The following is a 25,496-nucleotide window of genomic DNA, read 5'->3' on the forward strand; positions in this document are numbered from 1 at the left end:
CAGGAACCTTTTCTTTCTGACACAGCTCTGAATTGAGTCTTCATTCTGGTGATACAGGGAAAGAGGCGCACCCGTGGGCCGGGGCCTCTAAAAGTTCATTTAAAAGTAGATGCCGCCATTGACAGATAGCTCATGTCATTGCCCTTTATGTCTTTCCACCTGTGTTCTTTTCATAAGACCGGTTTAATAAAGCTGGTTTCAGAGAGACACCTCAATTCTCTTGAGTTTCCCCTTGAAAGGGTTGGTGAGCTTCTACCCCCAAATCAAGCATAGAGTCCTTGCAGCCCTGAGACCAAGTTAGCACAGCCCAACCCACAGGGCAGGGCAGGGCAGGGCAGGAGACTGGTGTCAGCACAATAGACAGGTGTGAAATCCAGGAATGAGTCAGCCGACCTTGATCTGACTGAGGCCTGCTGCCCCAGCCTGGGCGGCGGCAAGAACCTTCTGTACCTCGGATCTGTGCTTCAGGTGTTTAACCTTTTCTAGAAACCACATTCTGCTGTGGTTATGTCACCATAAGGCAGCCTCTAAACACAGGATAAAGATATCCAAGGCTGTAAATCTCTTCTGTCTTTTGAACGCAAGAAGGCCTGTAGTCCACTCAGAACCTGGGCCCCTGGGAATCTCCCTTCAAGTTTAAGGGCAGAAATGGAAACAAGAACATCTGAGGTCAGATGCTATTTGTGTTCCTCCGGGTGTTTTCTTTCTTTGAGCTCTGGATCTGTGCACGCAGCAGCCTTCTGCTCTCCTTAGTCATGGGGTGGTTTCAGGACCAAAGCCTGTGATGCGGCTGGGGGATCTGAGCTCCCGTCCCCACGTGTGTGCCCGTCGGCCTCGGGGAGTGTCCGGCTCAGTCGTGGCGCCTCAGCTTGGACAGACACCGTGGAGGCCACCTAGTCAGGCCATCTGCGAGAGAGCTAGATGCTTACGTGGCTCGTGTGTTTTGCGTAGTTTGCCCCACATCCGTAGGAGGAGCGCCGTGTGCGCTTATGCCGCTCCTGTGTGCGACCTCAGCCTTGTGAGGGCAAGCTCGGCAGGGAAGTGAAGGAACTGGAGCTGCCCCTGAGGGTTGAAGGCAGGGGTCTCGCCGAGAGCCTGAGTGGCCGGTGCCTGTGTCCCGGGGCTGTGCCCCATCTGCTGGAGGCGTGGTGCCGGGAACCTCCCTGAGAAGCTCTAGGCCACGGTGTGTCTCGGCGGGAGGGGGGCTCACGCTATCCCCTTCACGTGAATGGTGGGCCTCTCGGGCCTTTCCCACTGGCCCTCCATCCAGAACGTGCTGTGCAGCTCGGGGTCCCCACCCCCTCCTGTGAAAAGGGACCTTGAGGAACTTGAAGGGCAGAGTCACCCTTCTCCGTAATTCTACCTTCTGTTGTTGGCCCCAAACAAAACAAACACCAGAACACCAGTGTTCAGTGACGTTCTAAATGCAGATTTTTGGAGACTGGGATGGTCAGCCCTGCAGAAGCTTCCTGGTGTGTCTGGATGGTCTGACTGGACTGCCGCAGAGGTGTTTGAGAACCCAGGCCCCTGTGTAGCCTGCAGTCCGGAGCAGCGGTTCTCAACAACTTCGTGTTAAAATAACCTGGGGAGTTTATTAAAATGCAGGCTTCTACCCCTAGAGATTCTGTGTATCAGAACCCGGGCCTGTGAATCTGCATTTTAACAGCCCAGAGGATGCCCCTGCAGGTGGTCCTGAAACCACACTTTGAGACATCCTCGTGCAGAGCGTCCAGGTTCCCGTTCCAACCAGACCCCACAGAGATGGGTCCCCGGTTGCAGCAGGGCCGAGGCTCCACTGCCCGAGCCTCCTGCGGTGTGGTCACAATCACGGCTGCCGTCTCGAGAGCCTGTTCCGTCCTCGCAGGCCCTGTGCGAGGCAACTGTTAGCTCTCAGAATAGCTCTGCAGGGTGGTTATCACCACTCCCCTCGTTTTATAGATGAAGAAACTGAGGCTCTGAGAGATTAATTAAGTCCCTTGCAGAGCTGAGGCTCGAACCCAAGTCCACACCCTTCCCACCGCACCAAGTGAGCCCTGCTCAGTGGAATCCCCACGTCCACGGCCACTGTCACCTCTGGAAGAGTTATAGTTGTTTGTGCAGAAGTGGTATTGAATGGAGGGGCGGGGGTGTCCGGTATCCTCTCCTTGGAGCCGAACCGAGGCCTTTTGTACACCATGACGTTGGGCCTAATGCTCAGGGCGGTTTGCCATGAAAAATTAGCTTCTATTCCTGTTTCTTTTGTCTGGTGACCTGACCCAACAAATCGGCTTCTGTTCCCTGAGCGAAGGGGGAAAACACAAGGGCTAAACATAGCCTCGATTGTTTTTACTTTTCTTATATTTTACTTCTTGAAGCGATAAAGATAGAAACAATTAAAATATTATCTGCTCCGCAGACAGAACAAGTGGCCACCTGGCTGGTGTTGACACACAGTAGCAGTGCTCGGTGTCGGGCAGGGCTTCGTGTTTTCAAAGTATCTTAGCTATTGCGGTGCCAGCCAGGGCCCTGGCTAGTTCATACACAACCATCCCTGGCCGCGGTGGGGTGGGGAGTTCAAGGCACAGCCCAGGTTGGACCTGCCTGGCCAAGGAACGGTTACCTGTGCCAGGGACAGAGGATAAGCGAGACCAAGTGAACACCATGGTCTGCTCTGTAGCTTTTATCTGCTCTTCGTCATACCCTCCTTCTTCCACCCACCACCGGCTGAGGTCTGCTGTGTGCCAAGCTGTGTACTGGGCACAGGAGAGTCATGCTGGGACTGTGCTCCAGAACTTCTAGCTCAATAGATGACGTAGACACGTAAACAGATCATTAAAGTTCAGTTAATGTGAGCCATGTGATTGAAAGTCTAGGCAAAGAGCTGCAGGTGCCCGAGGGCTTGTATGAGAGGGCGTATCTGCAGAGGAGGTGATGTTTGAGTTGGCTCTGCAATGGGAAGTAAGAGACTGGTGCAGGTCTCTGCAAAGGTGTGAAAACATGGAAGAACTCACGTGGGAGGGGAAGCTGCAGGTCCATGGCGGTCGGTAGTGCTGTACCTGCATTTAACCGGTGGATTGAGTTGAGAACTGACTCTTTTACTCCTCCCTACGACAAAGACATCTATGTATTAAGGTCAATAGAGGCTTACTCTTCAGAACAGAGACAGGTAGTTCCTGTAGGCAGGTAGGAGCACGCGAGAGTTAGCCATCCAACCCCAGTTCCCACTGGGGATTTGATAGTTAAACCGCAAAACAAGTTGAATGCACACCCCTCTGCACAGAGATGTCACCTGTGCTCATTCCTGCAGTCGATTGATTAAAACTTTAGTTTTATGTACTCTTCAGGGCTTTGTACACAAAACCAGGAGGAGTGGGCTTTATGGGCTGTTTCAGGGGTTTTCAAGGATGATCTTGGCTCTCCCTGACTCTTGTCTGACTTCTGCTGTCACAGGAAGTCCGGCGTGCCTGGTAGCACAGGGCCTACTGGGGAGACCACGAGTAGACGGGGCCCATGACATGTGTGGGCCTCAGAAAGTTCTCTGGGGGCAGAAAGGAAATGGGACTGGAGTAGGGAGGCCCGAGTCAGGAAGCACCAAGATCACAAGGTAGCCACTGGAGAGACAGGACGTTCATGCTTAACTGGCTCCCACTTGCCCTTTGTCTCACGATCTCCCTATAGATGGGGAAAACTCCAGGGCAGTGAAAGAAAAATGCAACAGAAAGTGGTATCTTCTGAGGATAGGACCAATCTCTTTTAAATTTCCCAGGTTTCCCAAGGCCTGGGACAGGGACCGTCTCCCGTGGGCTCTAGGCTCCTTAAGTTGGGGCCACTGTGGCGCCATCTTGGGGGCCCTCACTGCCCTCGGTGTGGTCCTTGGTTCCTTCCTCATCGACCACATTTGTGGCCCATGTGGCACCTCAATGCCTTGTCCCAAAAGGGGAGTCGGTGGCGAGCGTTGTTTGATGGGAACTTCCTAAAAGACCAAAGGAGCAAACGCAGAGGCGGGTGGGGTCCTAGGCCCTGGTCCTCCACGCATTTGTCCTTATAGAAAACGTAGAAGCTCCAGGGAGACAAAAATGAGAAAAATCAGCCAGCTCTCTGCCAGTCAACCGTGAACATTTTCGTTTATTTCCTTTCTATCTTCCCATATATATAACATAGGTATTTTACTAAATAGGAATCACGCCGTCTCTGCAGTTTTGTATCCTTTCTTTACGCTTAGTATTGCATCATTAACATTTCTCCACATCATTAATATTCTTTGAAACTGATTTTTTCATGCTCCATGGTATTCCTCGGTACTTTATTTAACTAGCCCCCTACTATAGGACGTTTTAGGTGTGTTTACCATTTTGCCATCACTCATATCATTTTGAAGAACATCGTCATACATAAATCTTCACTTGTTTCTGAGGATAACTTTTCTTCTTCTAAACCAGAGATGGTCGTGACTCAGTCAAGGTTAGTCTGTATTTTTTAAAATTTGACTCTAGTATTAGTTTACTGAACTTTCGACTGCTGACAAATGTCAAATTGAAACTCTTTTAAAAGAATGGTGAGGGACTTCCCTGGCGGTCCAGTGCGTAAGATTCTGTGCTCCCGCTGCAGGGGGCGCGGGTTTGATCCCTGGTTGGGGAACTAAGATCCCACGTACTGCACGGTGTGGCCAAAAAAAAAAAAAAAAAAAAAAAGAATGGTGAATATTTGAGGAGGGGTAGGTAGTGAGGACCTGTTTTGAACAACATAAATGCTATTTGCAAAAAGATAATTTTTGGTAATGATTTGTCAGTTTTTAGTAATGATTAAGTTACAGGAACACTTATCGAGACTTGCCGCGTATCAGGGCCCAGGCAGATTTCAGGGATGAGATGAACTGGACGTTTAACGTCAGTCCTGCTTTGTTCCCAGCTGGCCTAACTTGGCAGATCTCTCTCCTGTCTCTCCAGCTTCTAAGGCCCTCCTGTGGGAACAGCCTCTGGACGATTCCTTCCATGTCCCCTGTCCAGGGTCCCAGCGCCTCAGGCTCTGCGTCTTATGGGTGCACAGGGTGCCCTGGAGGAAGGAGCGTCACATTTAGCCCTGATTTGGCTTTTCCTTTGGCTCGTGAAGCTCCCTTTGGGCCTCACTGGTCATTCCCTTTGAACCTGTCCAGTAGTTGCTGCTTGTGGCACTCAGCATGGAGTGAGTCCCTCAGGTGTGTCTCTCGGGGCCCTTTGAGAAGTGGCCACTGGTAGAGAAGATGGTCCTACAGTCCTTGCTGCCTGGAGCAAGGACGTCACAATTTTCTGAGTGATGCCTCATCCTGAACGACTAGTAAACTCCTTGAGGGCAGGGCCAAGGTCAGACTGCCTTGTGGTTCCCTCAGTGCTGCAGTGTAGCGAAAAGAGCAAAGGGCTTTGGGTTGGGTCAGCCTGGGCTTGCATCTCGTTACTTGTTAGGTGTGTGGCTTGGGGCCACTTACTCAACCCCCCCAAGCCTGGGTCTCCCCATCTGGGCAGCAGTGGTAGCCGTGCAGGGCACTGTGCCGGGTTACACCACCCACGGTGGATGCGCAGTAACTGATTGCAGTGCTGAGAATCAGTGTGTGTGAAATAGCTGCTGAAAGTCATTTCAGATTTTACTTCTCTCCTTCTACTGACTGACTCGGTCATACTTTTCTCCATATTCACATTTGCACAGGTTGTAAATATGTGTAGATTAGAAAAACATAGAAATATGGTAGCATGTTTGACCCCTGGCAGCACAGCGTATTTCTTAACTTTGCTTTTGTATTGTGAACTTGAATACAAGAACTGTGTCAAGGTTGTTCTCCTAAAATTCTCAGCACAGTGCCTGATTCCATAGTAGAAAAATAACAAATAGTTCTTGAATATTTCTCTAAAGTAAGGGTTCAAGTGCAAAAGTCCGCATTTCCTAGCAGGGTTAGCTTGTTTATCCGTGCATTCATGGAGAGACCCGAATGTGTAAGTTGAAATTGTACCCTTACGTCTCTGCAGCCCGAGACTTACTTCTATAGATTTTAGCCACTTTGTCCTCGATTTCAGCCAGAGAGCAAGTGAACACAAGGAAAGTCCTCAGTGACTGGCAGCTAATGCTGGTTGTGGAACATTTTGGTGGAGGGGATGTAAATCCATGAAATACCCAGTTTCTATTGTCGGCAAGTGTTTTGAAGATGGAGTTCAGATGCACTAACCTGGCAGCACCTCCAGCCCCTCTGAAGTTCTGATAGACTCATCTTTGGTTGTGGTCTTCCCACCAGGGCGTCGAGTCCCAGCCCCAGAGCAGCAGAGCCCTAAGATGGGACGTAACAGACACGTTGCCCCCACTCTGCTGCCGGCCAGGGCAGGGGTGAGGCAAGTCAGTTTCCCTTCTAGAAAATGAGAAGCCTTTGGGGTGAACAGTAGTGCTTTGGACTTTCCTGGGAGGCAGTACGGTATGTTGGAAAGGAAACCGTCTCAGGAGTCCTGGGGGCTGCCTGGATCCTAGACCTTGCCCTGCTTCTGACTCAGCACCGTGGGACTCATGTCCCCTCTCTGAGCCTCAGTTTCTCATCTGTAAAGCGAGGTTGGACTGGATGGCTTTTAAGGGCCTTTCTGGCTCTAACATCCTGTTTAAGACGGGTTCTTGGTGAGGAGATAGAGGGCTGGCGCGAAGGCCTTCTCCAATCCTGTTTCTCTTTGTCATTTACGAACCAGAAAATGACAGATGGCGAGACCTGGACAGGAAGTACCCTCTTCAGGTCGACCAGCCAAGCGCCGGCATCTGGGAGCGCCTGCCCGACAAGTGTCAGGACCGCGCTCTGTGGCGCCGGGAGGCCGCGACTGCCTGCGCGGTCACCAACCTGATCAAAGACCTCAGCCTCAGTGACCACAGCGGGAACCCCTCAGCGCCCCCCAGCAAGCGCCAGTGCCGGTCGCTGTCATTCTCCGACGAGATGTCCAGCTGCCGAACATCGTGGAGGCCCTTGGGGTCCAAAGTCTGGACTCCTGTTGAAAAGAGGCGCTGTTACAGCGGGGGCAGCGTCCAGCGCTACTCCAACGGCTTCAGCACCATGCAGAGGAGCTCCAGCTTCAGCCTCCCGTCCCGCGCCAACGTGCTCTCCTCGCCCTACGACCAGGCGGGACTTCACCACCGATCTGGCGGTCAGCCCTGCCAGGGGACGCCGGGCTCGGCCACCTGCAGACAGGCAGGCGACATCTGGGGCCCCGACCCGAGCCCCATGGGCGGGGCCCGACTGGACATGCAACGGTCCCTCTCCTGCTCGCACGAGCAGTTCTCCTTTGCGGAGTACTGTCCCCCCTCAGCCAGCAGCACCCCTGCCTCGACGCCGGAGCTGGCCAGACGCTCCAGTGGGCTCTCCCGCAGCCGCTCCCAGCCGTGTGTCCTTAACGACAAGAAGGTCGGCGTTAAGCGGCGTCGCCCCGAGGAGGCACAGGAGCAGAGGCCCTCCCTGGACCTGGCAAAGATGGCGCAGGTAAGAGCCCCAGAAGGTGCTGGAAGATGCTGCAGAAGCACCCAGGTGCTCATCGGAGCCTCCACGGCTCCTGGCCCGTCCCGGGCAACTGCAGGGTGCCAGTGTCAGAAATGCCCAGGAAGTGGGTTAATTTCCTCATTTTAAAAATTCTGTACAGTGAAAGATGAAATCAAGCCCCCCTTTTTTTGTTTTTAAACATCTATTTCTTTCCATTTAAAATCAGAAATGCTCTTTCCCTCTGCACACGTGCTAGCGGTACAGGAGCAGACAGATGGCGAGAGGCGGGGCATCGGGCAGTCCAGCGTCACCAGACACTGGTGGTCCCCCTCCTGGTACTTCTCTGGAGCCTCTCCCAGGGGCCCAGCCCTGCAGCCGCCGTAGGAACTGCTGGCACAGGCCGGGATTCAGTGTCACTCAGATCATGTTGATCCTGAGATCAGGGCCGTGGGTGTTAGTTTTAAAGAACGAGAAATGGGGGGAGGCGCTTATTCTTTTGATTCAACTGCCAACAGTGTGAGACCATCCAGAAATTGTGATCACTCTGCTCTGTGCCACCTGTGTAATCATCCTTGCTGTTCGCTGTAGGCGAGGCCTCTGGCCACACACCCCTGTCGCTTGTGCTTTATCCTCTGAGTCTCAGAGCCCTGCCTCGTGCTAACACCGATCTTGGGTATGGGTTTGAATGAGATGAACTTGGAGTTAAGACACCATCATCAGGACAGCCTCCAAGCCTGAGGGCTGCCTGCGTTTGGTTCTCACTGTGGAGTCCCAAGGATCAGAGCGTGACAGTGAGGCCCAGGGAGCAGGCTTGGTCCTTGTGACCACCTGTCCACTCGAGGACAGATGGATGTGGTGGGTAGAACGCGGCACTCTAGCTTCTGTGTCCAGGGGTTCCTCGGGTGCTCAGAGCCACGGTTTGAGCATTATCTTTTCTAGTCTTGTTATGTGAGCATCTGTCACGGCTGGGCTTGAGGGAGTGGGGACTAGCTTGGCGCTGAGAGGTTGGCCTCGCTCGTGAGCGTACGGCCACGTCTGTGCAGGCAGGCTTGTCGTGTCCACCCCTTCCCAGGCGGGCACCACTGCCTTCCTTCAGTGGCCAGTGCTGCTTTTTCAGCCGGGCCTCCTTTCATTTCAGAATGAAAATACAGCTTCTGTTTATGGCGTTTCCTTCTCCTCTAGTTCTCCCTCCAAGCCTAGAGGTCCCCCCAAAAGAAGAGGGGCAGGTATCTCTGGTCTAGACCACCCACCTGACCCCTGAGTCCAGCCTTTCTGGCCACCTTTGTCCAAGAGCCCAGGCCCTGCCTTCATGGTCAGTTTCCCTTCCTCCCAGCGCCTCTCCAGGGGTGTCCAAGCTAGACAACGATCAAACACATTCATTCAAGTTGGACAGGCAGGTGGAATTTTCCTTCCTGGAGAAATGTAAATAGGTAATAAAAAGGCTGGAAAGGTAACAGATTTAGGTGACTGCTGAAGGAAACCCAGAGCCCTGAGTTGTGGGTATGATAAATGGCTTCAGTTAAATTTTCAATGCTGAGCTTATTTTATTAGCTAATAAGCTAGATAGGTAATAAAAACAACGTACAGGTGTAATTGTATTTTACTAGCCACAAGTTGGAATAACACCACTGGCATCACTGGAGACATTGCCCGTCCTCACTTGGGTAGAAACCATTTGCAGATATTTTGCCCCGTGGGACTGTGCCCAGGTGTATGGGCTGCTTCACTGGCTCCAGGCAGCCCTCCAATGTCCTGAGGAGTCTGCCCTCATTCTGCCTGTCTTTCCCCAGCCAAGGCCTGGAGAGGGCAGGGTCCCGGGGAAAGCAGAGGAGAGGCCCCTGGGAAACGTGTGGGCCGAGGGGCTGCGACCAGAGCCCTGGGGATGGATGGGCCCTGAGCTGCCCCCCACCAAGCCTCTAGACCCAGCCAGCCCTCTTCCCCTGGGGCGCCGCCTGCTTCAGCTCCCCCACCAGGTGATTCATGGCCTCGGGAGGTGGGCCTTCCTCCTCCCGGAGCCTTGAAAGCCAGGCCTAGGGCCACCTCTATGCATTTGAAGAGCCCTGGATGCAGCCTGGAGCATGTAGGACCCTGCAGCCGGCACCCTGTGAGCGGTGTTGTTGCTGGGCAGGAGGGTGCGGGGGTGGGGGGGTGTGGGGGGTGGGGGGAACCTGCTCGCAGCCAGGCAGCAGTTGGTGCAGGACTTACTGCCCCCAGACCCTGGCCTCCGCGTGCTCTTACCCACATCTTTAGCTGCCGGGAAGCGAGCGGGTCTGCACGTCGGTGGGAAGGCCGGCTTGTGCCGAGGGTCAGTGCTTCTCTCTGTGTCCTGCTACCCTTTCCCGCAGCCGGATCGCAGACTCTCTCGTGGGTCTTTTGATCTTGCTTTATACGTTCGCCTCCCTGGCAGGAGGGGTTCCGCGTGAGCATCATTGTCAAGGAGCCCCTGTGTGCGTGGGCTCTGGGCCCAGGTGCATGAGAGACTCGTTGAAGGTACAGAGTGAGTGCATTGCGGTCAGACCTTTGGAGCAACGGGCAACTCTGATAAACCCCGGCCACCAGAGGCGCTGACCGGGGCTGGGACCTCCCTGGGGTCTGTGTGAGCACCAGCAGTGCCCAGAGCAAGGATGGTAGCCAGAGCCTCTCCAGGCTGCCACAGAAAAGGGGCCGGGGAGGGACCCCGGGAGAGTCAGGCGGGCAGGAGAGACCAAACGCCCTGAGGTCCTCGTGCACACAGGGAGGCCCTGGGGTGGGCACCGCTCTGAGGTACGGGCTCTGAGCTAGAAGCTGAGGCCTTGAGAGGTAGATGTGACCTTGGGCTGTGTCCCTCCCAGCCCCTTCTGAGGAAACAGACCCTTCCGGAACACGGTGTTCACGGGGCATTGACAAATCAGAAGGCCTCAGAGATGGGGCAGGAGGCTGGCAGCCCTGGGCAAATTGCTTAACATCTCTGTGCAGCAGATAATACCGGCACTGCCACCACCACCAACATAGGACTGTTGGGAGGAATAGGGGAAGTCACATATGTGCGCATGTGTGTGTGTGTGTGTATGCTGTGTAAATGTGTCAGTGTGTGTGCACATGTATGTATGTGTGTAGCTGTGTATGGATGTCTGTGTATAAATGTGTGTATCTGTGATATCTTTTGATACACTTATGAGTCTTTATCTACACACACGTCACCTGCATGTGGGCCCAGGGAGCTCTGGCAGATGCTGGTGGTTGTGATGGCAGGGCTTGGGCGGGAAGGCGTAGGCTTGCTCTGGGCATCTCCAGAGGCAGAACTGGGCCTAGAGGGTGACGTTCTGAAGACTCCCCTTTTCTTATCTGACGTCTCCTTCCTTCTGATTTTACCCCCCCTTCTCTGTCCTTGCCACTTATTTCTTCTTGCTGGTCCCTGTTCTTGCCTCATCCTTCTCTTTTGAAAATGGGAAGGAGGCCTGCCCTGCAGCCCTGCGCAGCCTGCGGTAAACTCCATGTTTTGGAGCTGGGGGTTGTGAAATGGGGAGAGAATCAGAATCGCCACCTGCCAGAGGAGGCTGGCATGTGTGAGCGTTCTTGTCTCATGTCTGTCACCCGTGGTACCAGGATGGAAGGGACCCCAGGAGCCCACCCGACGCCCCTGCAGGTGCCCTGCCCTCCTAGCCAGGTCTCCGGGCACAGCTCCCAGCTGGCAGCAGCGGTGGCTCTTGTCCTTCGCAGCAGTGGGGGAGGGGGTTGGTGAGAATTGCGTTCAGATTGTCTTCGCTTCTTAAAGCCTGAGTGCCGGGCTCTCAGGCAGGGAGCTGGGTCCTGAGTGAGGGAGGGAGACTGTAGAGAGGAGGCCCCCTCGGGGAGGGATGGCGCAAGGACCTGGCCCCGAAAGGCCCTCCCTCCCTGTAACCGTGACTGCAGCCACCCGTTCCACCGAGCCAGATGCTCAAAGGTGGCCCGGGGGTCAGTCTTGCCTCGTGCGCGCCAGGGCTGGTCCTACTGCCCTCCCCACGCAGCTTTCCTCACGTGGTCTGTTGAGGCGCCTTCCGCCTGGTGTTTTATGTGAAGCTGCAGCCTCCTCTTTGCAGAGTGACAGCGTGCGCCATTGAGGGCAGGGCCCAGCCTGAGCCTGTGAGTTGTTTATTAGCGGGACTTGTGCTGACATTATTTATTACTGCTTTTTTGAGACCTGGTTTGACCACCAAGCATTGGTTGACTCCCGGTGAGACCTGGGCTGTGCGTGGCCATTTAGACGTGGATCGCATGTGTGTGAGCAAAGATTTCAGCAAAAAAGCAACAGTCAAGGATTACCCGCTGAACGCCATGCCCGGGGTGTCATAGGCCCTGCTGTATTTTTAACTCCAAGCTGGTCAGCTTGAAAGAGCAACAAATTGTATTTCTCAGCAGTGCTTCCAACAGAAGGGAGACGTTTGTGAGGAGGGGTCAGGATGCTGGAACAGAGGTTTGATTGATTGCAGCTGCCCACACACTGAGCCCCCGAAGCTCCCAGAGCAGGCCTCAGAACAGGCAGCAACTGTTGTGTTAGCAGATGTTGGAGGGGCCGGTGAAAGCTGGCCGGGGGCAGTTTGGGGTAGGAAAGAAGCATGAGGTAGAAACTACGCTGAGAGCCGTGGTCTGCGGACGAGTCCAGGAGAGGAGGTTGGCCAGGGCCGCGTGGGCTCTGAAAGGTGAGGGGTTGGTGGGGGAAGTCGGCGGAGGGCTTCTCGCAGACACTCATCGGTAACTCGTGCCTCTTTGCTGGCAGGGTCGTCCCTGGGTGAGGCCCCCCTCTGGTCAGCCTCCCGCTCTGGCCTGTGTGCTGGTGGGGCCTGCCTTTAACGAGGGGTGGCCCTCGCACCACTGGCCGCGCTCCGGCAGCCCTGGCAGCTGCAGGCCAGCTGTGCTTTCTCTTGGCTCAGTCCTGGGCTCAGGCCTGGCTTGCCTGAGCCTCTGTGGCCTTCTGTCCCCTCTGCCAGCGGCCAGCCACCTCACTGGCTCCAGTTTCCTGCCCCTTTGCACCCTTAGCATCCTTCCTGCTGGCCTGGGGAACTGTGCTGACAGCAAGCAGAGGAGTTCAGAGGTGGGTCGCCCTTCACAGCACAGAATGCGGATGGGTGTTAAGATCTTTGAGGAATAGTCATGGAAAGCCCTGGGATTCCAACTGGGATGACATAAATGCTAAATAAAAGTAAAGGCAAAACCACTGTGGGCACATGGGAGTAGTTGCTTCCTGTGAGGAAACAGGATGGGCTTGAACAAAGGAAGAGAGCCTTTAAGACCCAGGCCATCAGAGCAGTGGATGCCAAGGGTGGCAGCTCCTTCCATGCTCTTGACAGACATTGCTGGTCAGTTGCGGTGGTCCTTCTGGTTGAACTCAGAGGACGTCTAGAATCTTCCCCTCCGTGACCTTGGTGGCCACTACTAAGTGATCCGCCACCTCTGCTCTTGTTCACCCCTCACTCGAGAGTCCGGGACAGTTGGTGACTTGCGCAAAGCCACGCGGCTCCTGAGGAGGCTGGGAAGACTGGGTTCAGTGCTCCTCCTGTGCTGTGATCTGCCCCCAGGTGCCCCTTCCAGGTAGCTGACACTCGCGGGACACAGAGGGCGGCGTAGAGGAGAAAGTGTGAGCTCTGGTGTCAGGTGGGGCTCAGTTCCCCATTCTGCTGCTGTTCTGAGCTGTGTGCCCTTGGGCAGGTCACCCTCTGTAAGCCTCCATGTTCTCGTCTGTAAAATGGGAATGACAGTTCCTGTTTCTCATGGGCGTGGGCAGGACTCACGTGGCGTGCATCCAGCCAGGGACGATGCTTTCGCGTCAGAGCCGCACCCTGCGGCCTATCTCATGGGCTCCAGCGGCCAGCTGGGCTTGCTGCTTCTGGCACAGGGGTGTCATGATCCTGCAGCCGTGGAGCAGGGCAGGGCCGGGGCGGGAGAATAGTTTCAGCTCTCTCTAGTCCTTCCTTCCTCTCAGAAACACCACAGAACCCCTGATGGGGGTCTCATAATTTGAGGAAACCCCTATTCAGACCCCTGGATCCTTCCTTGTGTCCCAGGCACAGCCACCAGGTTGCATAAGCAATCTGCTTAAGGTCACTCGGATCAGGGCCGAGTGTTGACACAATAGCTTTGATCTCCTGGGGAAAAGAAAAATAGAAGGAGTTCAACTGGGGACATGCCAGGGAGGCAGCTTTTAACGCCACTTGGTGATTTTCCATGCTTTAATTGAGAGCCTCTCTGAGCCGAAGGGTGCTTGAGGCAACAGAGCTCTGGGGGTGCCCAGGGCTTTCTGGATGGGGCCGCTGCTTCATAACCCAGGTGCCCAGGTGGGAGCCCCTCCAGCTCCCCGCATGAGCTTGGGGCACCTGCGACTGGCTAGGCCCTGCTCTCCTGTGCCAGACATGGAGGCAGGAGGCGGACGCCCTGCCCCAGGAGCCCACAGCCTGTGGGCCTGTGGGAGGCGCATCTGAGGACATCTCCGGCCCTGCTTTGTGCAGAACGTCTGGAAAACGTCTACTATGTTGTGTTGGATGTTTCCAAGGCAAGTCCCCACGCATGGTGGTTCCGCGTCCCTGCTGAAGTCTTGTGTTGGGCGGCAGAGTGAATGGCCAGGAACTCGGTGTGGCTGTCAGTGCCCTGTCCACCTGCTGTGTGCATTGGGCATCTGTGGTCCCCGGTAGCATTTAAAAGAGGCCAGGCTTCCAGAGTGTTCTCACAGTGCCTTAGAATCGTGTGACCATGGAAATAAGCCCTGAGGCGGCCCTGGAAGAGTGCAGGTGGGGTGGCTACGGGGGCTTGCACGAGTATGTGCGCCAAGGTCGGAGTCAGGAGGGGGCTGGGAGGAGCCCCGTGTGGCTGGAGCAGAGCGGATGATGGGGGCAGGGGACCCGAGTGCAGGGCCTTCTCTGTAGGTCCTCTGAAGATGTTTGTCTTTTATTCTGAGCGCAGGGGGAAGCGTCCGAGAGTTTTAAGCAGGGGAGTGACAGCCCCGCCCTCACGCTCCTGGCTGCGGGGAGCAGCATGGACTGAGGGGTGGGGGAGGCAGGGAGCTGTTGGCAGATAGGACCGTGGGCTACACCAGGGCAGGGGCCACACTGATTCCTGTTAGGGGCTGAAATGTTCTGGAGGCGCGACCAACAGGCCCAGCCAGGGCGTTGATCTTGTCATTAGCTTCCAAGTCACAGACCTCACTGGGCCGAGAATCAGTCACCCTGATCCCCAGAGGTAACTGTCTTTAAGCTGTCGTGTTTAGAGTTTGCTGATCATAGGTCCTTTTTGTTATCTCACCTGCAGCCCTCACTTTGGCTGTATTTCTTCATGATCTGTTCTCAGTAGAAGTGAAGTATAGCTGGTCACCATGATTCGTTTTGTTTCCACAAGTGTCCTTGAGCCCATCCCGCCCCCAAACCCTTATGTATCAGTGCTTTGCCGGCCCAGGCTGCCCTTTCCCACCCTGAGGAAACTGATTCCTACCCTTTCTCGTCACGCCTGCCTCCAAGCCTCCGACTCCTTTGCTGAAGCTTCTCCATCCTTGTCCCCTTGAAACTGGGTCCCCTATTCTGGACTTGGCTGGAGAATGTGGGGCAGCTCAGGGCCGCAGGAGGATGCTCTCCCAGCTCTGAAGGCTTGTCACGCTGGGTCGCGTCGAAGCTGTGCCGCATCTGGTCTGTTTACATCAGCTGAGGCAGAGTCTCTTTAAAATGAGGGGCCTGCAGTGGCCTTTGTGAATCCACTAACAGAGCGCAGTGACCTCAGCCCAGCCTGGAAGGATGCAGGGCAAGGGGCCGCTTGAGAGAAACCCGGAAGGATTTCAGCACTCCCTGTCTTATCCCTGCGTCCTTACTGGGGCTGGCGGGATAACGCCTCCCCGGAAGGAGCTCCAAGCCCTCGGTGAGCCTGTGGGTCTGCCCCTGGGAGGGCCGGAGACAGGGAAGCACGGAGCGGGGTCGCTGAGAACGGACGTGTGACTGATTATGAGCCGGGCCTGAGGTGATGCGCCTGCCGCCTACCTGTGCTTTTATCCTGTACAGGCCGCTGGCTTTCGTGGGGACCCGCACAGGGTGAAATTATGCCCGTTTTGCCTTTTGTAACATAGTCCTCCGTTGTCCCAGGCGTGGCATCGACATAGAATCCCCGTTGACGTGAGCCATTTATCTGTAAAATTTTTGTGGAATCAGCCGTCCTGAATTCCTGGCCTTTTTCTTGCAGCTTCAGGCCACAGTTGAGAACTAAAGAAAGCAAATGCCATGCAGGAGGGCCAGCCAGCCCTTTGCCACGTCCCCAAGCCGGCAGGAACTTGGTTTGACTGGACTCGGAGTGGGTGTTAATTGCCTATTTATGGCGAGAAGATTAACAAGGCCTCCTTTGAAAGTTGGGCGTAGTAGAACTCTTGGATAATTCCTTTTGGGGAGGGCGAGGGGTGGCTTTTTTTTCTGCCTTGGAGAACAAAAGAAATGGTTGGTTCTAAAATATAAGGCAACCACCAGAAGCTTCATTTGTGAGCAGTAGCAGTGAGCTCACATCATAATATGTCACTGAGGCCACCAGGCTCAGAGCCTTCCCTGAAACAGCGCAGGGGCCTGTAACGCGTTTCATCTTGGTGGAGAGGGTGGTGCCCGTGCCGCAGCGGTTCCCTTGACAGAGCCCGTGAGTGGAGAGTGGGGCCGGCTGCCTGGGTTAGCCAGGGCCTTCCTGGCGGGGCCAGAAACCAGCCCGTGTGTCCAGAGAGGTCGCTGTGGACGGTTGTTGACCAGGTTCCTGAAGAACCGAGAAGCCGAGGCGTGAACGCCGGGTATCACGGAGGCGGCTACTGCCGGCAGCTGCTCCCACCCGGGAAGAGGCTGCCCTTTGGAAGGCCCGGCAGCTGGGAGTCCACAGGCCCGTGGGGCTGAGGAGAGGGAGGGCGAAGAAGTTGGCTCTGTGGATGCTGGAAAAGCCGCAGACTGGCAGCAAGTGCTGTGAATGGACCAAACTGCTCCCGCGGGCGAGGAGCGGGGCTGGGGGGCAGTGACGCGGGAAGCTGACAGGACGATGCCCGGCCGTGCCCCCTCCTCCAGGCCTCCCATGGACATAGCCTTGCAGTGGGCAGATGGCAGAGCCCTGGCTCCAGAGCAGAGTGCAGAGCGGGAGTGGCCTGGAGCCGAGACGATGGGCAGCTCCGGGCTCTGAGCTGACCCTTGCCACCTGGGGGAACCCCTGCCCTCCCACCTCCACACAGCTCCCGCGTCCTAGGCCCTGGCCGTGGGCCGCGCTGTGCAGACCGAGGCGAGCCCGCTGCTCTCGGTGCCATCTGGTGTCCTGGGCCAGGATGCTAGGGGCCCGCTCCACTCTCCTCTCCACTCCCCACCACCTCGTCTGCGCTCAGAGGTACTTCCCTGGTGACTGCTGGGTGGCACTCACGCAGGCCCGGAGGTATTTCTGCAAGACACACACAATCGCCACTACTTTCTAGAAAGGGGGGATAATAAGCAAGCAGACCACGGACCAGATAATTTCCGACGGCGATTTGTGTGCCATAAGGAAACTAGAGCAGGCTGGTGTGGTTTGTAACGCCGGGCGGGGGACAGGAGATGGAGGTGGCCGGCTTCAGATTGGAGGGATAGAGAGGCCTCCCTGAGGGGGATGCGTTCAGCTGCCACATCTTCACACATCAGCCTCGCTCAGGCCCTGGGGAGCGGGGTCCTAACTCCTAACAGTACCAGCCTGTGTTTGCAGCCCGGTTGGGAGGGAATTGGTTGTTCTGGGCACCCCTCCAGGGTGCCGTCTCCCTCATCCACCCTGGGAGGGCTCCTCCCCTCCCCCTTCAGGGGGAAAAATTGAGTGTGGGCTGCCTGCTCGCTTGCCGAGTGACAGAGCAGTGACAGGAGCCCCAGCCACTCTTCAGCCGCCCACGGCCTGTGGGCCACGGCCTCTCTAGAGGGCCCCTGCTGTGGTGGGTCCTGCCACCACTGGGGAACCATGGGCCTGGGCGAGGCTGGGACTAGGCTTCGGGTTTCCTGAAGGTCAGGTGGAGGTGGTGACATTCTCACCACAGACTGCTTTGGCCCAGGGCCTCGGGACGTTGTCAGGAAGCATGACTATTATTTATCATATCCACTAGGCCCATACACTGATGAAGTAGCTTCGAAATTCTAATATCAGACCATCTAACAGACTCATCCTCCCAGCCCCTGGGCAGGCTTTGCATTTCTTGAGCTGTGAGTTTTCTGGTTGGTAAACCAGGGCACTGGAGGCTTGAAGAGGTCCCGTGTTTCGGCACCAGGGCCTCCCTAGGAAGGTGTTTCCGCTCTGCCCAAGCAGTGCGGCCCAGCTGTCCCGTTCCAGGTCCTTCCATAGTACGAGGCTGGAGCACAAGGGAGACTGGCCCTGCAGTCTGGCTCTGCCATACCGAGGGGAGGCGCCCAGAAAATGTCAGTTATGTCCTGCAGGTGGACACCTCACAGTCTGTAATAATCCTCTTAGCCCCCAAAGCAGAGCCTTCGTTACCCGTTTTTGTGATTTGCCAGAAGATCTCTTCAGCCCTTGGCTGCTGCCATCCGCCTCATCCCCAGAGTGGCTCGTCTTGTGGGAGGGAAGGGGGTTGCAGCCAGTCCTGCACTTGCCCGAGCCCAGGGCCTGCTCGGCCTCCCCTCTGACCCCCAGCCAGGCTGTTCTGGGCGCAGCCCTCGGGCACTCGTCTCCCTTCCCTCCTGGAGTCCTGCTCTCCCTCTGAAATGGTGGGCACACCTGGACATAGGGAAAAGAGACATGAGAAATGGGCCTTCTGTGTCCCACAAGGAGAAGTCCTAGCAAACCCCTTACTGAGCTGACTTGGCAAACAAGGCGCAAGGGGGCGTTGAGGGTTTGCTGTGCCAGTGGCTCAGCCAGGCCGGGGCTGTGATCACACTCACACGAGGGGCTCTTCTCACCCTATCACCCCAAATTTCCTGTCTGCCCCTGTCTCACGTGGGTTCCCTGGGAAGATACTGAGACCAGGGGAGGGCCCTCGTGGGCCATCTGGGTGGTCTCCCTCGTCATGCCGTTCTGTCGTGGAGCATCACGTGTCCCCTGTGGAAGGACGGATCTTGCCTGGGACTCAGTGCCATGGTCCAGTCTTGCAGAGGGTCCTAACTGCATTCCAGCTCTGGGCCAGCGCACCCTCCCGTAGCCCCTTGATAGCAGGGACCAGCTTTAAACAAGTCTAATCCACCTAGAGGGATTCCATCTCACTTTAATCTGGAACAGCCTTGGACAATGGAATTTTCCAAGAATTGGTGGCAAATAAAAATGGGAACAAGTATGCAGGCTGGGGACCAGCGGCAGAAAAGACCCTTTTTCGTCGCGCTCAGAAACGGCCAGGAGAGGAGCGGCACGATGCAGTGGGTTGGGGGCGAGCATTTTAGCAGACGTGGGCCGATGGTGCAGCATTAAGTATTTGGCAAGAGAAGGGAGATGGCATCTGCACTGGTGTGATGTTAGTTGTCCCTCGGCAGAGACACCAGAGCTTCAGCGTGACGCATGTGGGGAAGCTGTGAGCAAATACCCCCGCCCGCGTCTGCCCCTCACCTAGGATGGCAGGAGAGGAAGGGCGGGTTCTGGGCTCCGGGGCCAGTTGGGCCTGGCGTGGAGTGTTGGTGTACCACTCGCCAGCCAGGTGGCCCTGGGCAAGTCACTGTCCCGCTCTGGGCCCTCGTGTCCTCTTCTGTGTGATGTGGGGTTTGAGCTTGTGGGAGCGCCTGCAGCAGGCCTGGTGCACAGACGCCCTCAGGAAATGTTGGCCCTGGGATCAGTGTCGTCACCACTGTCATCGTTATTATTTCTTTGACTTATTACTTCTTGTGGCCTTGAAGTCATTGTCACTAGCTGGATGGGCAGCCCAGTGAAGGAAGCAGCAGGCCGCCTAGCCCGCCGCCTGGAGGCCTGAGAGGGGCCGGGAGGCTGGAGCGGAGGATGGGGCCGCAGGGCCTCAGAGGGCAGCCTGTGACTGCACAGGTGGAGTGAGAGGCAGCAGCTGTGGGGCTGCTGACTGCTGGCCAGTGGGGTGGGAGCGGGTTTGCAGAGGAGACTCACCATCGAATTTTCTCCTCAGAATAGCCCTGTGAGGTCGACGCATCTTATCCAGTTTAAGGGCCGTAACTGAGTCTCAGCTCCGTGCAGCAGAAACAGAATAGGAGCCACAGATATTATTTTAAATCTTCTAGTAGCCACAGTTAAAAAGAAGAAAGGAACAGGTAAAATTAATTTAATAATATATTTTATTTAACCCAGTATATCCAAAACAGTGTCATTTCAGCGTGCAGTCGATAGGAATCAGTCGTTGGTGGAGATGTGTGCTTTTCTTTCCTTTTTCTAACACCGAGTTTCCAAGCTCAGGATGTGTGTCACGTTTACAGTACATCTCAACTCGGACTGGCCGCTTGTCCAGTGCTCAGCGGCCACAGGTGGAAGGCGGCTCCTGTAGTGGACCGTGCATTTGCTCAAGGCCACACCAAAGTAGGTGGCCGAGCCGTCAGCCTCCGGAGCTCATGGCCTGGGTAGGCAGGAAGGCTTTGGGATGGGGACGTGAGGGATGCGACTGGGACTCAGCCGTGGTTTAAGGGGCTCGGCTCTGCCACCCACTCAGAAACCCTGTCCTTCGCGAGGCCCCAGGCACCCGCTGGTAAAGGAAGGGCTGGCAAGAGGCCCTGCTCTGACGTGCAAGTTCCCTGGGGCTGTGCTCTCTCTACCAGGGGACCGGGAGCCACGGAGCATTCGGGTGCTCGAGGTACCGCTCCATCATGGACCAGGGACATCATAGGCTCCCCTGCTGTGCCCCCTGTGGAGCAGGTCTGTGAGGAGGGGGAGATCCTGCCTTCTTCTCCGAGGCGTTTTTTCTGTTGGAGTTATCGTGCCTGTGCAGCCCCGCTCGGTCTGATACGTGGCCAGGGCAGAGCTGGGGGAGAGGTGGGGAACGGCAGCAGATGGGGCCTGATGGGCTGGCCAGGCGGGCCCTTCCCGTGGGGTCCGGGTGGGAATGCCAAGGTAGGCTTTGCGGTGCCACCCGCCCTGGGTCACGTCTCTGTGCTGCCGTCCTGCTCTCTGATGACCGGGCTGCGGATTTGCTCCCCCGCCCCCCGAGCACGGCACGAGCCAGGCTCTGCACAGCTGACCAGCTCTAGGCCTGTCCCTGGGGGCGGGCTGCACAGCCGCCAGCACTCAAGCAGCGGGTGCAAGGGCAGGTGGGAAATGGCCCAGGGGTAGAATGTGGTTCCCGAGCAGTCCTGTCCCTGGAGCTTGGCAGCCTCCTGACCACAGTTTTCCTGGAAATTGTATTTGTGGTTCTAGTTTGCACCCCCTGCCAGGAAGGACTTACAGGAAGGTGGGGTCTACAGTTTCAGCAGCCTGGGAACTTCAGACACGGCCCCGCCCTCCATGGGAACCTTCTGGGCCCTCCGACTCCAAGCAGCAACAACCCTGTGAGCTGGTTCAAATCAGCATGCATTGACTGAATGCCAGCTGTGTACGAGTGCCTGGACCAGGGGCTCAGGGGAGACCAGCATGCTTAAGACCCCGGCCTTGCCTTTAAGGAGTTTGCAGGCTGCAGAGGGGTCGGGTGGGAGCAGCTGTAGCCAGCTGCAGCCAGCTGCGAGCTGGTGAGGTAGCCGTGTCCTCTGAGGGTTTGGATTCAAGTTCTGGACCCATCCCTTCATTCAGCCATCACTTACCAAGCACCTGCTGTGTGTCGGGTCCCTGTAGGCTCCAGGGGTGCGGCAGTAGACAGGACACTCGGCCCCAACCTTCTGGAGGTCACAGCATCAAACACATCATCACGTGGAAACCCGGAGAGTATGACCAGCATTCGCAGCTCTTCCCTCTGAGCCTTGGTCTTTTTAAAGACCTGTTAAATAGGGTCCATAGTGGCTGTTGCCGGAGTTACATAAGATGATGACTGCAGGACAGACACTCACTGGCAGTTGGTACGCTCACGGGAGCGCTCCGGGAATCAGCAGTAGGAACCAGGGGCACGTGGCGGGTTCACCGTGACGTGTGCAGGGCTCAGCTCCTTGGAAAGGGACAGGTGCTCTCTGGTGGGCCCAGGCGTGGTGCCCCAGCTGCCACTCAGGCTGCGCCTCAGCTGGAGTGGAGAGGAGAGACATGGCACAGAGATGCTCCCCAGACCGGAAACCAGCCCGTTTGGCTGGAGCAATGGTTGGGATGGAGCGTGGAGGGGCTCGAGAGCCGTCCGGAGAGTTGGGACCTTATTCTGTGTGCCGTGGGGAGCCAAGGATAGTTTTGAACAGGATGGTGGGGTTTTGAACCCCAGTTGGGCTGGAGGTAGGTTTGCAGGGGGCCCCCCACCCCCAGGACAGAGAGAGAAGGCTGTGCCCATGTATTCGGTGGCCCTCGGTGGAGAAGGGGGGCTGAAGGAGTCCCACCCATGCAGGCTGAGCTGCTTGGGCCCAGAGCCTTCAGGGAATTCCTTGCCTGGTTCCTGTAGGCCTGAGGGTCAAGGGCCTGGTGCAGAAGCGGGGGCAGCTGGCTGAGTTGACCTCTGCGAGGCCACTCAGGTGAGTTCTTCCTCTCCCCCACTAGACACGGAAGTTCATCAGGGGAAGAGGAAGATGACCAAGTTTGTCCTTAGGGAAATGAACTGAGTCAGAAAGGGCTTCCTTTTCCTCCTAGGAGCCCAGAAGGCCAGCGGTAACACCCCTGAGCAGAGCAAGTGAGGCAGCGGGGCCTTCTGCCTTGGTTTGGGTCACCTGCCTAGTCGTTCTCCTGCCCACACTGACCCTTCTCCCCAGGAATGAGGACAGCCTGGTTCATGTGGAGAACCTTTAGCCGGAGCCCTGCACCTCGTGTGGCCTGGGCCCCACCCCTGGAAACTTTGGTCAACACATAAATGATAAGATCTCTTGCCATGTGCGACAGCGTGCTTGCACTGTGCCTATGTGTCCCCGTGCTCCACTGCGCCCTGTGGACCAGGGATGAGTCTTGCGTTCACGTAGTTACATGTTGTCTTGATTACAGTCCCAGAAAGTGAGAATTGCTGTTCCCATTTTGCAGAAGAAGAAACTGAGGTTCCGAGTGGCAGCCAGGCTCACAAAGCTGGGTGTGGCAAGGCTGTGCGATCCGGGCTTGTTGCATTCCTCGTCAGGGGGCCAGGCAGGGCTCGGGGCACCAGGCCCATGCCATCATCTCAGGTGTCCGCAGTGGGGGGTCAGGGCCAGCGGAGGCCAGAGTCAGGAGCTGAGGGTTGGCTAGGAGTGAGCCTTCCCTCCTTGGCTGTGGTGGGCCCTTGGTGGGACACGTCGGCCCTGGGCACCTGGGGCTCTGTTTGAGCACAATACAGTGGCCAGGCTCAGGAGTCAGTACCCAGTCTTGGGGTGGCAGCTGGGATCTCACATGACATCTCCAGGGAAGCCTGATCTGGTCCCCGCTGTGCCAGCTGTTGGAGCTGTCTAGACGGTCTAAGGTGACAGTTGTCACCATTCTCGATGAAGTAGGATCAAATTGAATTATTACCGAAATCTGAAACTTAAGATCGAAGTGGTGGCACTGAGCAAGTGCCCAAGCTGGGGCACCAGTGGTGGCCTTGATGACGCCCAGGGACCTACACACAGAGCCCTGGGCTTCTGAAGCAGCGCCTGAGGCTCAGCATGAGGGGCTGGCGTGGAGGAAAAGAAGGGCCCCTCCCTCCACGGACCTTCCTGACTGCCCGGGCCCTAGAGAGACCCTGCAGTGCAGGCTGGTGGCCACGAGGCTTGTCCCAGAGCTGGCCAGTGGGGAGAAGGCAGGACACAGGCAGAGTGTGGTCCTCACCCCAGCTTTCAGAATCCCTGCTGAGCCTCTTTGGAGTCCGGGCGTCCAGAGCAGCTGGATCCGCCTCTGTTCCAGTCTGCTGGCGCCTTCTCTTCTTCCTTGAGGTGTTAGGTGGGACAGAGGGCAGCCGTGAGCCCCTCTGCGCCTGGGCCTCCCCTGACCCTCAGCCCTTGAGCCTGTGCCAGGAGGGGCTGTAGGGTCCACCCTTGTGACAGATCAGGACCCCAGGGGACGGAGACCTGTTGAGTTCTGTATGGGATGTGACGTAATATTTTATAATAATAGATGTAATATTCTAATTAGAGCTCCACCAAGTGGACCCCTGGGGCCTCCCAAGTGGGCTTCAGCGGTGCTCTGCAATTATGGCCAGTGCCTTCCAGGAGTGGTGACAGCCGTCCCCTCAAACCGTGTGGATCAGGGTCAGCAAACCACCATTATGCGTTTTTGCAAATAAAGTCTGAATGGCACACAGCCACGCCGGTTTCTTACTATTGCCTGTGGCTGCTTTCATGTTCCAAGAAAGACCGCATGGTTCTCAAAGCCAAAAATGTTTACTCTCTGGCCCTTCAAGAGAATTTTACCAGCCCCTAATGTAGATGACCCAGTGCCTCAGTTTCCCCATTGGGAAAGCAACTGGAATTCGTTTGGCAATTTCTCAAGGAGAGCAAGTCCTAGAAAGGGCCCAGCACCATGATCCCAGCAGTCATGTCACGTGGGCCACCCGATTGTCTCAGGCTCTGCTGGGTCCACACTCGGCCCCTGCGCAGCCCTTTCCCGTGCTCCTCAAGTGGAAACTAAGAAGGAGGTGCTGGGAATTCCCTGGCGGTCCAGTGGTTAGGACTCTGCGCTTTCACTACCAAGGGCCCTCGTTCAATCCCTGGTTGGGGAACTAAGATCCTGCAAGCCACGTGGCCAAAAAAACAAAACAAAACAAAAAAGCAGGAGGCGCTGGCAAGGGAGCTTCAGAGAGGAGCTGCGGGAGCTGGTGAGCTCTGGCTGACTGGGGCGCTGGCGTCAGAACAAGTCGTTCCTCCTGTGTCAGCGCACAAAATCACGACTCCTTCTTAAAAATGAAAAGGCTGCGTTCTCCCAGCAGCCTTGCTCTGGAAGCGTTGGCCGGGTTGCGTGTGCACTCCCAGCGCTCCCGTCTTTCCCAGGCTGCCCTTCTGTCGCTGCCATGCTTGGAGAGTGTGGACCAAAGTGAGGCTTGTTCATTTCCTCCTGCTTTCACTCCCTCCCTCGATTTTCTCCCGTCCCTCGAAGAATTTTGGTGAGGCTGTTCCGCCCAGGATGGTAGAACAAAACTCAGATGCAGACAGCAGAGGTTCTCGTCACTCAAGACAAACGCCTAGAAAGTTCACCCTGGTGGGGATCCAGAAATCTCTCTGCTGGCCAGATGTGTTCTGGCCCCCGAGGCAGACAACCAACTCGGAAGTTGCTAGAGGATATTAACTTTGTGGTAATAGAACTTGGCCCGGGGAGGTGGTTTTGGAACAGTATTGTGAAAATAAGGGTGGGAAGGTTGGCTCTGACGTTTAAGAGCCTCAGACGGCCGCGGTTCCTAGCCTGCGCTCCGCCTCAGACTCAGTCAACAGAGGCCGGCCTATCCCAGGGCCGAGGCGCCCCACGCCTGAGAAATCCACAGGCAACCGGAGCCAGGAGGCTGCGGCCAGGGCCGGAGCGCCTTCGGGGACCAGGAATGTGGTAGGAAAGTTCTTAGTACAACCAGGAGCCACTTCCACCATCACTGTTGGCGTCAGCCTTGCTGTGAAGCCGTCAAGGAGAAGATGAGGCCTGGAGGAGGGTGAGAAGATGTGCGTCTCCCTTAAAGAAGCTGCTCCCTGCAGGCCTCTCGTCCCCACCTTGTCCACAGGGGCGGCCGTGCAGTGGGCGACTCCGCTCGCACTTGAAGGGTATCCGTGGCTGAGAAGCAGGAAGACCGGGGTTGGGGTGCGGGGCCACGATTTTCCAGAGAAGTGTTCAGCTTCACAGACCGTACAAAGTCTGTAAGTCTTAGCAACCTAAGCTACGCTCCCACCGTGTATAGGATGCTGGGGGTGAGTGTGTGGGCATCAGACGGCCCCCGCCTGGGAGAGACAGACATCTCAGCAGTTAGCTGGGATGAGGCACGTGTTCAACTGACGACCCAGGAACATTCTGGGGCCCCTGGGAGGCACTGGGTGATGATAATGAAATTGCAGGCCCTTCACCGACCCTCGCTGTGCTCCGGGCACCTCTCGAAATGCCGTCCGTGTATGAGCTCACCTAACGCATCAGCCCCGGGAGACAGGTGCTGCTAGCTCAC

General features: G+C 56.4%; 1 protein-coding gene across 1 annotated transcript in view; it reads left to right on the forward strand.

The window, feature by feature from the left end:
• FAM53B (family with sequence similarity 53 member B) overlaps positions 1 to 25,496 on the forward strand; it is a gene marked incomplete at its 3' end in the record, with an annotated part of 74,118 nt that overhangs the window by 15,397 nt on the left and 33,225 nt on the right. Inside the window, exon 3 of the mRNA XM_082853989.1 lies at positions 6,675 to 7,453. Coding sequence (XP_082710115.1) covers positions 6,675 to 7,453 — 779 coding nt within the window. The remainder of the gene's footprint in view (positions 1 to 6,674; positions 7,454 to 25,496) is intronic.

Source organism: Leucopleurus acutus (assembly GCF_964270905.1).
Source record: "Leucopleurus acutus genome assembly, chromosome: 14".
NCBI lineage: Eukaryota > Metazoa > Chordata > Mammalia > Artiodactyla > Delphinidae > Leucopleurus > Leucopleurus acutus.